Source organism: Anser cygnoides, chromosome 1, assembly GCF_040182565.1.
Source record: "Anser cygnoides isolate HZ-2024a breed goose chromosome 1, Taihu_goose_T2T_genome, whole genome shotgun sequence".
Classification (NCBI taxonomy): domain Eukaryota; kingdom Metazoa; phylum Chordata; class Aves; order Anseriformes; family Anatidae; genus Anser; species Anser cygnoides.
In genome coordinates, this window is record NC_089873.1 from 146248544 (window position 1) to 146262500 (window position 13957).

Here is a 13957-nt window from a genome sequence, read left to right on the forward strand (position 1 = left end):
AAGAATACTAACCACTAATAAAACAACTGGAGCTATTGACCCCCAGCACAGATGGGGAGAGAATACCTTCAAAATTAGGGTCCCACCATCCAAAACTTTTATAAAAACAACCTCTCTCTGCAAGCCCCACGGCAGACTGCTGAAACCATGCTAGGCAATGAGCAAGGCAGAGCACGGGAGGATGAATGACCGTGTGTCCCACCAGCCCACATCTGCACTGGCTGGAAGAGTTGTCCAGCTGGAGAAGAAGAACTGAAAAGGGAAAATGTGTGCTGGTAGAGACTGAGTTGGAAGATTTGTGGTGCTACAACTCCACTATGCTGAGAGCAGAAAAAGAGTTTTTTATCATCCATATGCACATTTATTTCCTCATCTCATTCCAGTGATATGAGCACAAGAAAACATGAAGATGTGGTTTTAAAAGCATTGCATTGTCCTGATGTAGAGGCAGTGTGATGGAAACATGGCAAAGCATTATGTAGAAAATGAAGAGGGTAATACCCAAAGAAAATTGAAGCAATGGTAAACATCATGGTCTTGTGGTCTTGAGTTCTACAACGTCAACTTTTAGTTGTGCCCATTGTTAAAATTTATATTCATCTGAAGCTACTCTTTGATAAAAGAGTCTTTAGGCAAGTTAAGATTGTGAATGTAACTTTGAACCAATTGTAGATTTTACAATATGTAGGAAAAATGAAATGAGGACAAGAAGGGGACCTCTGGGAAGCAATGACTGTCCTAAAATGTCTGGAAGAAAAAGAGCCAGTGAGAGAAGGAAAAAAAAAAAAGAAAGAAAGAAAAAAGTGGTTTAAAGTTATTCCCAGAAATATTGAATATGCTCAAATAAACATAATCATTTCTGGTACAAACCAGAAGGTGCCACATTTTCCTACCAGATGATGAGGGATGTTGTAGTGAATAAATACAGCTCCTTCCAGCTGCCTTAATAGTTACATGTAACATCTGGTCGGTTTTGAAACATTTTGGATTTGGCTATTCTTTAAAAATGAGAACTTCCTATAGTTACCCTCAGAAGCTCTGAAATGTGAAGTGTCATCCACAAGCAGCTGACGACCTTCTGCTCCCTCTGACTGCAGTACTTGCAGAGAAAGGAGGTGCTCTGGGACAGCATTGTTTTGCACTGCACAATTAAAGCCAGATGCAAACTATCCTCTCCACAAAACACTCTTGAACAGATTTAACACTGTCCCTCCAGTGGTTAATTTAATGTTGTGACTTCATATTTGCCATATGAGTGTTTTCTTTAAACATGCTGCAAGTGAAGGTTTGCAGAACTCAACCTCCTAAACCAGATCCCGACTCCACTGGAGGGCAGCACATTAGCACTTATATTAACGCCGCGCTCACTGCTTGCTTCCGAGAAGGCAGATTTTTGTAAAGAAATATTCAGCTATCATGTGAGGTTCTGCTTAACGGAACAAATACACACCGACAGATATATACAGTGAATATCTCTTCTTAGAGGCTCTGTTAGATCACTGAATTGTTAGCTAAATGATCAACGCTAACCTGAGAATGAAACCAAGCCTGAAAGTATAGAGGTAGTTTAAAGATAAACTATTTATTGGCACCAAGATCAACAGATTCTAAATTAGCTACAAAGCTGCAGGGAATAATGACATGTGAAGTCAGATTTTTCTTTTATTTTTTTTCTTTTCTTCTTCATTTTTTTTTTAAATTCTTAGCCCCTCAGGAGATTTGGGATGGTTTGATGTTCCTCTGGAGACTTGTCAAAATTCTGTAGAAACTTAATAGCCTGCCAACATGGGTGGTTGCTGCTGGAAGGCATTTCAACATGGCAAGGGTCCTGTCTGTGCACTGCAGACCTGCAGCACTCACAGGCTGCTTGGAATGACATGAAAACAGGAGCTGTGCAGTGTCAGGACCCCGCACACAGCTTCGCGGGGGTAACGTGCGTGTATCCCCGCTCTCCAGGGGCAGCCAAGGTGTGGGAGGAATCCATTTGGCCTCGAATCATTCTGAGCACCGCCTCAGTGTTAAATCCCACATGGTGCTGTTAGTAATAGAAGAAGAAATAATACAATATTGTTTAGTATGTTACATTTGCGATGTACTGTTACGAGGCTGCGCTTGGAAGATACAAAATATATGTGCAAGGGTAACATGAGAATGCACCAATTCATGATGAGGAGTAAGGAGGATTAAAAGAATGCTCAATTTGCAAGACATCTAGATAACTGGGGCTTCTTGGACTCTGGGAACTGGGTCAAACCAACCTTGCGGTTTGGACTGAGACCAAGGGCTCAGAGAGCATGCGTGAAAAGGAAAGGTTAAAAAGTTCAACTCTGATGAAGACATCTTACTTCATCCCGACGACCACCCGGACGACCACCAGAGAGTGATACGCAAGCGCAGAAGGACTGATAAGATAATTAGCATACGAAGCGAGGCTAGGTGGAGCTAGGAAATGAATATGCATAGATGAGTTGTGAAACCTAATGCATATGTAGTATCTTAGCAGATAAAAGAGAACTAAGAAAACAAATCGGACGAAGTTAGATTTGGGCAGGCATGCCCCTAACTTCCGGCGCCTAATAAAGCACCTTCATATAATCACTTTGTGGATTATGTGTCTTCATGAACGCTAACATTTTGGCGACCCAGATGGGACCTCGTGGGCACTGCTGAGGCGGCTCGCGAACTGATCACGCTCCAGCCGGCACCGAGGAGTTTCTCGGGGAGCCATCGGCCGCGACCGACCCCCGCTGCTCACAACGTACCTCTGAAAGGGTAAGAAAAAGGTGCTTTCTGGTAATCGGTACCGATCTGGTCTGGGAGCCTGCCGGTCAGACGCGGCGAAAGCCACGCACGGTTGGGCTAGGGAATTCCCGTGGTAAGCCTAGGCGCCGTCCGTCAGACAGTCGCGAAAGCGCTGCAGGTTCGGCATCAGTGGTCTGGTTTTGCTGCAGGCTCAGCATCTGGTTCGGTTCGGTAAAAGCTATAGCTGATAATGGAAAAACTTAAAAGTATTCTGGGCGGTAATGCTTCGGTACCGCGATCCTCCCCTTTGGGCTGTTTACTAGCACACTGGAAGGAGGGGTGTTTCGGGCAGGAGTTACGAAAGGGTAAGCTGGTTGATTACTGTAATGTTTGGTGGCCATAGTATGAACTAGAAGATCAAGAAAGTTGGCCAGAAAACGGAACCTTACAGTACAATACTATCTTACAATGAATGTTATTTTGTGAGCGAGAGTGCAAGGGGCCCCTCTGTGTGATTGCGTGATTGTGTTGTGAGTGAGACGCAGCATCGCTGCGAAGCGAGTGCGGAGTTCCGATCCGCGGTTCCGTATTCTCCGCGAGGGGAGCGGCCGGAGACGAACGAAGCGCATGACAGACCGAAAAGAAGTGCTGCTTTATCCAAATGTTGATTGGTGGTGCCCAATACACGGGCCCGGCGGTGCATCTTGCAATCCTATTTCGTTCTTAAATGTTTTGAGTGTGACAAGGAGGAAGGTGGGAGCATTATCTAAGTAACAGTTTAAAAGTTTCGGTATATTTGCGGTGGTGTTTGGTCGGTTTCCCAAGTATCGGGGGAAGGGGGCTGACTGATTATCAAAGCGGTAGAATGGAGAGCCACTTCTTTGGTGGTTCGGGCCTGAGCCCTGAGAATTTGGTAAGAAGGGGGAGAGCGAATTTATTTAGGCCTCAATACCTTTTAAACCCCCGTCTTGATGGATACACAGGAGTGATTCCTTGTTTTGTGTAGGCTTACTAACAAAGTGCATGAGAAAAATTAGCATTCGGCTTGAAATTCGGCCTTGTTGAAATGTAAATTTTGTGGAAAAGGTGGTATTGTTTGTCTAGAAGACGGAAGGCTGAGTGCTTCAGGTGTTTTTCCGAAGTCCTGTGGATTTACGATTGGAACGGGGCTCATTAATAATCTGAAATAGTGAAGTTTGTATGTGGAGTTTAATCCCAGAGAATTGGGACATTTGAGAAGACTAGGAAAACACAGTAAAAACCTGCAATAAAAAGGTTTGCGTGGAAACTGAAACAAGGGACAGTAATTAATATAAATAAATAAAAGGGAATGGGAAATCAAGGAAATGGGTAATATCCAAAACAAAGACGTTTTAAAGAAAGCCTCCTTGGGTGTATATTGGCACATTGCAAGGATATTGTCGGAAGGGGGAGTGGGGGGGGGCGCGGAAAGCAAGAGGATTTCCACTAAGTATTGCAATCAATTGTGGCCAATATATAAACTAAATGGCCGCTTTATGGATCAATCGACTATAACAGTGTCTTGCAATTAATGTTGTTTTTGAGGAGAGAAGGAAAATAGGATGAAATGTTGTATACTGATATGTTGTTTCAGCATCTTGGAGGGAAAAGGTATGGAATTAAGTTGGCCCCTGACTGAGCCTTTGGTGTTGGCATTAGAAAAGTACAGGCTGGCGGAAGATAAAGGAAGTGTTAAAAGGGTTGTTGAAGGTGTTAAAGGCTGTGTGGCATGTAGTATTTAACAGAGCTGTTTGAAGTTGAATGAGCAGGGAAAGAGGATGTAGGAATGTTAATAGTTCTGCCTCAACCCGAGGCTGAGATCTCAAAATCGCGGTGTGAGCCCTCTGGGGCAGAGGGACCATGATGGGTCCGGGAGAGTTGTCATGGAAACAGAAAAGCAGCTAACTCTTAAAACAACCTGAGTTCCTGTGTGAGCTCAGATTGCCAATGGGACCGCTCAGGGAACTTTCAACCATTGCATTCCCCTGACCGACCCCTTCCCCCCCCCCCCGAGACCCTTACCACCCCGGAAATTATGTAAATACCAAAATCTGGTTAAATTGGGAATTGAGAATCTGTTCCAACAAGGTCCAAAAGAAAACCCTATGGAATTTTTGAATTTTTGGACCAACTTTGAAATGCAATGGAAAAAAAAAAAAAAAAAAAAAAAGACAGAAAATTTGGACCTGGCTTCAGAAAACAAACAGAGGCAATTGGCTAGCCTCTTTCTAGGGCAATCAGCCCCTGATATCAGAAAGAATTTGTCTTAGGCTGCAGAATAAACTTACAACAGTCAGAAATGACGGGGACCTGGGACATCTACCCTAGCAGGTCCACTAGTTGAAATAAAGCTAGGAAACGAAGAGAGAGGCTTGAATTTTTTGTTGTTGTTGGTTACAGGAGCTTCTTTCTCTGTGTTAATTAGGCTGTAAATGTAATAGGAGCAACATATTCAGTGTTAAATAGTTTAAAAGGACGATTGGGAACTAAGACAACTACAATAATTGGAGCCACAGGGAAGGAGGAGGAACGGCCATTCTTACAACCCCTTGATTTGCGTTTTGGGGGTAAGGAACTAACCCATGAATTTTTGTATGTACCAGAATGCCCGATTCCACTCTTGGGACGGGATCTATTAGCTAAATTAGATGCAACAATAACCTTTGAGGATGGAGAATTAATAATGAAGGTACCTGAGTCCAAAGTAGGACAAATTCTAATGATCAAAGATAAACCCTTTGTTAATATTCCAAGAAAAGTAGAAAATGCAGTTATACCAACAGTATGGGAAACAGATATACCAGGGAAGTTGAAACTGGTACAACCGGTAAAGGTGGAATTAAAGGAAGGAGCCAAACCTGTTCGAATCAAACAATATCCACTTAAGATAGAAGCTAGGCAGGGGACAGTGAAAATTATTGACAAATTTCTCAAACATCAGATTCTGGAAGAATGTAAATCAGAATACAATACTCCAATTTTTCCAGTAAGGAAGCCGAATGGTGAGTATAGATTGGTACAAGATCTTAGAGCAATAAATGAAATAACAAAGGACATTCACCCGGTAGTGGCTAATCCTTACACATTGTTAACATCTGTGAGAGAGATATATAAATGGTTTACTGTGATAGATTTAAAGGATGCCTTCTTTTGCATACCTCTTGATAAAGATAGTAGAAAATTATTTGCCTTCAAATGGGAAAACATATTGAAGTTTTTGTACCACATATGGTAACAACTGTTTTAGAACAAAAGGGGGGCCACTGGTTATCACCCAGCCGAATGATGAAATATCAGGCAATACTAACTGAACAAGATGATGTAACCTTGAAAACAACTAACCTGTTAAATTCAGCAGTATTTCTAGGAACTGTTCCAGAAGAAGGACCGTTGGAACACAATTGTGTGGAAATAATTGAACATACCCATGCGAGCCGCGAGGATTTGAAGGATGTACCCCTTGAAAGGTATGACTGGGAACTTTTTACTGATGGTAGTAGTTTTGTGGAGAATGGAACACGATATGCAGGGTATGCAGTAACAACCCTGAAGACAGTAATCGAAGCCAAACCTTTACCACCTGAAACATTAACACAGCGAGCGGAACTGATAGCCCTACCTCGAGCACTGGAACTGAGTGAAGGAAAGATGGTAAATATTTGGACAGATTCAAAGTATGCTTTTGGAGTAGTCCATGTTCATGGAGCATTATGGAAAGAAAGAGGGCTGTTGTCCTCACAAGGAGCCAATATAAGATATCAAGAGGAGGTGTTAAATTTGATAAATGCGGTGCAAAAACCAAAACAAGTGGCTATTATGCACTGTAAAGCTCATCAAGGAGGAACCTTGAAAATATCAGAAGGGAATCGGCTGGCAGATCGAGCAGCTCGACAAATTGCTCAGGAGGTGTGGAATGTAACGGCTTTGGTACCACTCAAGGTAGGCCCCACTTGTCTTAATCTTCCCAAGGAACCAAGATATTCACCAGAGGATGAGAAATTAGCACATCTCCTAAAGGCCCGAAAGAACTCTGATGGACGCTATGTAACTGCTATGGGCCAGGTAGTAATACCCCCCTTGGTGATGCGAGAAATACTTCAGACAAGACATAATGAGTGTCACTGGGGTGCAGAGGCAATGGTAACATTTTAAAACGTAGCATTATCTCTACACATATGTTAACAATGGCAAAATCAGTAATGTCAAAGTGTGAGATTTGTCTGAAAAATAATCCAGTAGCAAGAAAACATGCTGAAATGGGAAGAGTTAGAGTAGGAATAGAACCAGGAGATTACTGGCAAGTTGATTTTGTAGAATTACCTAGGACTAGGGGATGTAGGTATTTGTTAGTAGGGGTTGACACCTTTTTCAGATGGCCAGAAGCCCTTCCCTGTCGCACCAATCAAGCTAAAGAGACAGTAAAATGGTTATATAGCGGAAAACCATTCCGAGGTTTGGGGTACCATTAGGAATATCCTCGGATAGGGGGCCGCACTTTGTTTCATCTGTGGTTAAAGACGTAAGTCGGCTATTAGGAATTTCTTGGAATTTACATACCGCATGGAGACCCCAATCTAGTGGACAGGTAGAAAGGATGAACCAAACTCTAAAGGGACAGATCAGTAAAATCTGCCAGGAAGCCAAAATACAATGGCCACAAGCTTTGCCTATAGCTTTACTGAGAATAAGGATAAAGCCAAGGAGTGGAATGTCAGTAAGCCCATACGAGATTACGTATGGAAAGCCTTATGAATCCCCAGAACCAAATCCTAATATGCATATAACAGGGAGCCAGGATGTTTATAATTATATATTGTCTCTTGGTAAAACTTTAGCTCAACTTCGAAGTGTTCTGGTGTGGAACCGACCGTTGGCACTGGAAAATCCTGTCCACGACATTCAGCCAGGTGACCAAGTGTACATTAAAAACTGGAATGAAGAACCCCTGAGAGAACGGTGGGCCGGACCTTATCAAGTATTATTGACTAGTTTTAAAGGTAGAAGGGGTGGATGCTTGGATTCATTATACTCGGGTGAAAAAGGTTCCCGAATTTTGGTCAGTGCGAGCAATCGGAGATATAAAACTACAGATGAAGCGCGTATAACCATACAATGTTGGGGTTCTTAACAACAGTAACGATAACAGTAATTGTTTTGTGTAAATACCTTGTAATTGAGTTCCTAGAAATACCAGAAAAATATAAGAAAGAGGAAATATTCAAAGGAGAAAATGTTACTTTGGAATGTGGAATGCACAACGATAAACCAATAACAATTAGCTCTCTACAGGTGGTCTGGGAAAAAATAAGTGACTCCGGACAGAGCCAGGAAATATACGTAGACACAACCAGGGACAATACAGGATTGAAGGCTGGATGGAAGGGGAAGGCATACGTAAGTAAAACCATAGAATTGGGCCAACAACTGAGAGGAGCTACCACCTGAACCCTGTTTAGTGTTACTAAAGTCAACAAAGGAAACTACCGGTGCATGGTAACACATGAAAATAGCACAGATTACGGGATAAGAGAAATATTGGTATATCCGAAATTGGATAAAGGAATATTGGTAGCCCACGGAAAAGGATCTAGAAGAAAAAGAGAGGGCCAGGTACCATGGACACAAGTGGTACAGATCCCACACAGGCAACCATCAGAGAATTTACTGGTAGGATTGATTAAAGATTTTGCCATAATGAAAGGAACTGATAGAATTACTGCTTGTTTGCCCATTCCAAAAGCAACAGGGGACCCGCTTGAGTGGGGTATAACCACCTGCCACTGCCCCAAGTAAAAGGAAATGAAACAATTCAATGTAAAGAAGTGAAAGTTCTAGAGAGGATAAATGTTACACAATACTATAGGAAACTGAGCCCCCCAACATCAAGGTCTGAATGTGAAAAGAAGAAGAACTACCATTTCATAATGATAGGCAGATTTAAGAATGTGGGACAGTGTTATTACGATGAACTACGTGTAGTAGAAGGAGTTAGAGAAAAGATTGTTTGGGAATGTCAAGAGAAAAATAAGCCAAAAGGAATGAAAGGGTGGGATAGTGATTGGACAGTAAGTTTATTGCAGAAATTCCAGTATGGAGGGAATACATCATGGTGTATTAAATGGCAGGGAAAGCAGAATGGAACTGATCAGTTTTATACAGTAAGCCGGGTTGACAGTAGTGGTAGACAAGAGTCAACAAAGGTAGCTTGGTGGACTTGTGAGAAGAAATATAGTTGCGACAGTAATAATGAAGATATCAAGCACTTACTTCCGGTATTGATAGCTCTTAGGGCAGGATGTGCTTGCCGAGGAATTAAGTACAATTCGGAAAGAAATAGCCAGGCTAGTCAAGTCGCAGTGGATTGTAGCTATAGTACCATACAAAGTCCAGGACAATTTGTATGGGCAGCCAGTAATGGAACTTGGACTACACACCCGCCGATAGATGGGGAAGTAAAAGAAATAACTCTAGGACTCCCTCCCCACACTGCGTCCAATATGGAAAAAGTCTCCTTTTAAGGGAAAGTTGGAAACCCTACAAATTAGTAGGGCAAAAAGAAGTTTAGAAGAAGGGGCAGATGAAGATACATGGCATGAACCCTCGGATGGAGTAAAATTCAGTTGGGCGTTAGAATCTCTATTTGCACAGGTAGCTACTTATCGAAATAGGGAAATGATTTATAAACTTACAGGACAAGTGAGTAGGCACGAGAGCCACGAAAGAAGGCTTTAGAGACCTTAATATCCAACTACAATCTACAACTAAAATGGTGCTACAAAATCGATTGGCATTAGATACACTGTTATTAAAGGAACATGGAGTATGTGGATTTCTAAAAGATCGTATTGATCATTGCTGCATCCACATTCCAAATGTGACTATTGATGTAGAACATGACATAGAACAACTGGCTCGAGTGGAACAAGATGCAGAACAGGAAGAGAAAGATATGACAGCAAGCTGGTTGGATAAAATTTTTAGTGGATGGAATATTAGTAATTGGGTTAAGTCCTTACTGGAGACAATAATTATATTGGTGATTGTAGGGGTACTAATTTGGTTAACATTTATAATGCTGAAAAGTCTGATTCTAAGGAAGACAACCTGGAACCGGACAGTGATGCAAACTATTGCTCGGTAAATGAACCACATCCTCAATATCCTCCACCGGCATCTAACAACTTTGGATTTCAGAGAAAGAATCTGAGGAACCCAGGAGGTGAAATGGAATGAAAACCGAATAGACAAGATCAGTTTCAGATCAAGTGAACCCAACCAGAAGAGCGAATGTAACATAAAGCAGAAGTGGTGGACTTATGAAATGTTGTGACAATCCTAATCTTTGTAATTTCCTTGATTCTTGATGTAATTTTCCGTGGTTATATTATTGGTGAGCACTGAGTGTAAAATATTTTAGTTAGTTAGTGAAAGCATTTGCCCTCCTCGAAAGGAGTGAAATGCTTTCAAAGGGGGGAAATGTTAGTAATAGAAGAAGAAATAATACAATATTGTTTAGTATGTTACATTTGCGATGTACTGTTACGAGGCTGCGCTTGGAAGATACAAAATATATGTGCAAGGGTAACATGAGAATGCACCAATTCATGATGAGGAGTAAGGAGGATTAAAAGAATGCTCAATTTGCAAGACATCTAGATAACTGGGGCTTCTTGGACTCTGGGAACTGGGTCAAACCAACCTTGCGGTTTGGACTGAGACCAAGGGCTCAGAGAGCATGCGTGAAAAGGAAAGGTTAAAAAGTTCAACTCTGATGAAGACATCTTACTTCATCCCGACGACCACCCGGACGACCACCAGAGAGTGATACGCAAGCGCAGAAGGACTGATAAGATAATTAGCATACGAAGCGAGGCTAGGTGGAGCTAGGAAATGAATATGCATAGATGAGTTGTGAAACCTAATGCATATGTAGTATCTTAGCAGATAAAAGAGAACTAAGAAAACAAATCGGACGAAGTTAGATTTGGGCAGGCATGCCCCTAACTTCCGGCGCCTAATAAAGCACCTTCATATAATCACTTTGTGGATTATGTGTCTTCATGAACGCTAACAGTGCTACCACACCCATATACCTGGGCTTGGGTGGGACAGGGCTCTTACCTCCTGAATAGAGCAGAAATGAAGGCCGGAGGGTGAGATGAAGCTGTGTGGAAGCAGGAATCAGGGCAAAAGTTGAGGCCCAAGGCTGGAGGAGGCATGGAGGGCAGGCATCCAGGCTGGGAGGCTTAGGCCAGAGCAGGACACCAAGGCCGGGGACAGGAGAGGAGAAAATGGAAGGCTGCAGAGCCAAGCACAGGCTGTGGTTGCCCGTTGGTAGAGTCCCACCTGCTGGCCACCCCACAGCCTGCTGTGGAGATCGCTGCCTGGTAGAACTTGGTTTATGTGACCCCACAGAATGGCACAGGGCCTGTGGGGTTGGAGGCAACCTCAGCCTCCTGTGAGCGAACCACGCAGGTCGCCAAGGCTTCAGGAAGCAGAACTGGAGCCATCCTGTGCAGAGAAGCAGGATGGAGAAAAGGATGAGTCTTAAACCATCCTTGTGATGATGTTCAAGTTCCTACTTGAAGGCACGGGAGAAGATTGCTTCATGCAGTGATGTCTGCCCTGTGGCAGCACACAAAGAGCTGCTCACGCTTCCCCCGGCAAAGCTCTGCAGCACTGTGCCAACCTCCTTGGGACGGTGACAAGAATTAAAGCGAAGAATTTACTTGAATTTACCTGGTTGCATGCCATCTCGAAGGGAGAAATACAGATACTCTGTCCTGAAGCGAGAAGCTGTGTAGCTGAGGGATACCAGCACACAGAGCAGGCACCGTAGGTGAAACACAGAAATTGCAGCAGAGCAGAGGAGGGCCTTGGGCACGTTTCATGGCAGTGTGCCTTTCTGAGCAAAGCCCTGAGCTGTACTCAGGGAGAACTGTTTGGCTGAGAGGGGCCTGCTCTGGCATATTGACTGGGGCTGCCCATGGACCTCGCTGCGGCCTTCAGAGCATCTTTGCAGTGGCATGGTTGTACCTTCTGAGAGGAGTCAGGTGCTTTTGGTTACTTGTTTCAGGCTGTAGAGAAATGTAAAGTACATATCAGACACCTTTGCTGGGACTGTAGCCCTGCCTGATGGCCTGAGCTACTTCTTGTCCCTGCCTGGGTACACTCAAACAGGTTTTGGAAAAGAGCTGAGCAGGAATAGCAGAGCTATTTAGGAACCCACTAAGCTCGGAAGAGGCAGAACTTGCTGGAAGGTTGTGCTGACTCATCAGTTCTTGGATTGTGGAGCTTGTAGAAGAGGAGGTTCTCATTGTGCTTTGTGGGTTTTTGTTTTGTTTTGGTTTGTTTTTTTCATGGCTGGACATGCAATGGATGGCTTTCTCTGAGAGCCTTGCGGCCAAGAACAGAGATTTACCTCACCACGGGTTGGACGAGCATGTCTGGGCTTTATAAGGAAGAGACTTCCGAAGCAAGAGGAGGAAGCTGAGATGACCCTCAAAGAAATGGCCTAAATAGGTGCCACATAACAGATAAACTCTGTGGCCATGGCAGGCTCTGGGCAGAGGGTACAGGCTGCTGGGAAGCAGTGCAGCAGGTCACAGAGAGGAGAAACAGTGCCTGGTTGGAGGTACGTCACTCCACTCCCCTTGCAGGCAGAAGAGAAGTGCAAGGCAGAAAACAGAGCTGGCTAAAACTAAGATAACTCTAAGAAGATTAAAAATATTTTCTTGTAATTAATGGATAATTCATGGCTATCGGGATTATAAGAAAGAAGAAGAATAGCTTACAGCTGTAAATTCAAGTATTTACTATTTTGGCATTTAAGAACTTACCATAATTGCAGCAATGAGAGGCTGAATGCTCTCCTTGGATTAAACTTGCCTGGATTCAGATGATACTGCAAACACTCCTTCAGTTCATATGGACCTTTATTGGAAAACTTGGATCATAGACGCTTACTGTTTTGGATGTTGCATCCACATCTTATGCCTTCATACATTTTATTACTAAACATGGAAAAAGCATAATTCTCACTATATTTCATTTCTATCACATCTGACAGCTGCCTAGTTTGTGTTTATGTGCATGGTATTTGTGGCCAAGTATTTTAACATGGAAATTCCTTTTCAAAGCCAGCATGGATACTTTTCCTCTGCTTCATCCCCTTATTTTTGAAGGAGTGACTGTGATGGTGAGGTAACATGATGATGATGAGTTATGTTAAAATAGCCTAGTTAAAATGATGCCCTTTCATCTTCTCGACAGTAATTTCTTTAAAGCTCTATGTACCTCTAAGACACACCTAGTATCAAAAGCACTGCAGTATAAAGCCATTAGATTTTACAAAGAATTAAACTGATGATTCTATATATCAGTACAGTAAAATGCATCCTGTCAGAAAACAAACAAGCTAACGAAATGGTGATTCTGAGATCTGTGCTTATTACAGACTTGACAGTTATCAAATAATCCAAACATGAAAAGAAAAAAAAAAAAAAAACGGACCAGATGGGACCTCAAAAAAGTTATCTAATCTACCCTTCTGTTTCATGCTAAAACAAAATCATTCTCTGCCACACCAACAAAGGTGTATCTAACCAGGTCTCAGGAACCTCCAGTGATAGAGATTCCAGTTTGCCCTCAGCCATTTATTCCACTAGTTTCCCATTCTTGGTTTGAGGCAGCTTCTCTTCATCTCTAATCCACATCTCTCTTCCTTCACTTGAAGCTGCTGCTGTTCGTCTTATCCACTACAAAGAACACATTATTTCCTTCTGCTCTGCAGTAGTCCCCGAGGTATTTGAGTCTGGGATCACATATCAGGTTGGTCACATTTTATGGAAAACAGTCCTAAGACTGGATAATCTTGCATCATTAAGCCAAGATTTCTAGAGTACTGGTTGTTATTGCTTCTACCTAGATTTTATCCATCTTGTCCCCATTTTTCTTGAGATGAATGTCTAAAACCGAACACAGTGTTTAATGAAGGCCTTGGCCATCCTGGATGAAGCATTTCATAGGAGGGTTTATAAGGTCTTATTTACACATCCCAGGACAAGGTTGTAATGAGAATAAAGAGCCTGCAGTAAGGTAGGGATCTAGAAACTGGAAATTCTCATCTGTTAAGCTACTAGATGTTTGAGGCTGGTGAGCTCTTTGACTTGTTCTTCTCCCTCCTTCCCTGAAA

At 42.7% G+C, this 13957-nt stretch overlaps 1 protein-coding gene across 2 annotated transcripts in view; it reads left to right on the forward strand.

The window, feature by feature from the left end:
* Positions 1 to 13: 13 nt before the first annotated feature.
* Positions 14 to 13957, forward strand: part of LOC136786330 (uncharacterized) — a 33228-nt gene continuing 19284 nt past the window's right edge. The window contains exons 1-3 of one of the 2 annotated variants that reach the window (XM_066990466.1): positions 14 to 6702; positions 7599 to 7670; positions 8053 to 8157. In XM_066990466.1, the coding sequence (XP_066846567.1) occupies positions 5959 to 6702; positions 7599 to 7670; positions 8053 to 8157 (921 nt within the window). In that variant the 5' untranslated portion in view covers positions 14 to 5958. The remainder of the gene's footprint in view (positions 6703 to 7598; positions 7671 to 8052; positions 8158 to 13957) is intronic. The other variant, XM_066990467.1, reaches the window with a different exon arrangement.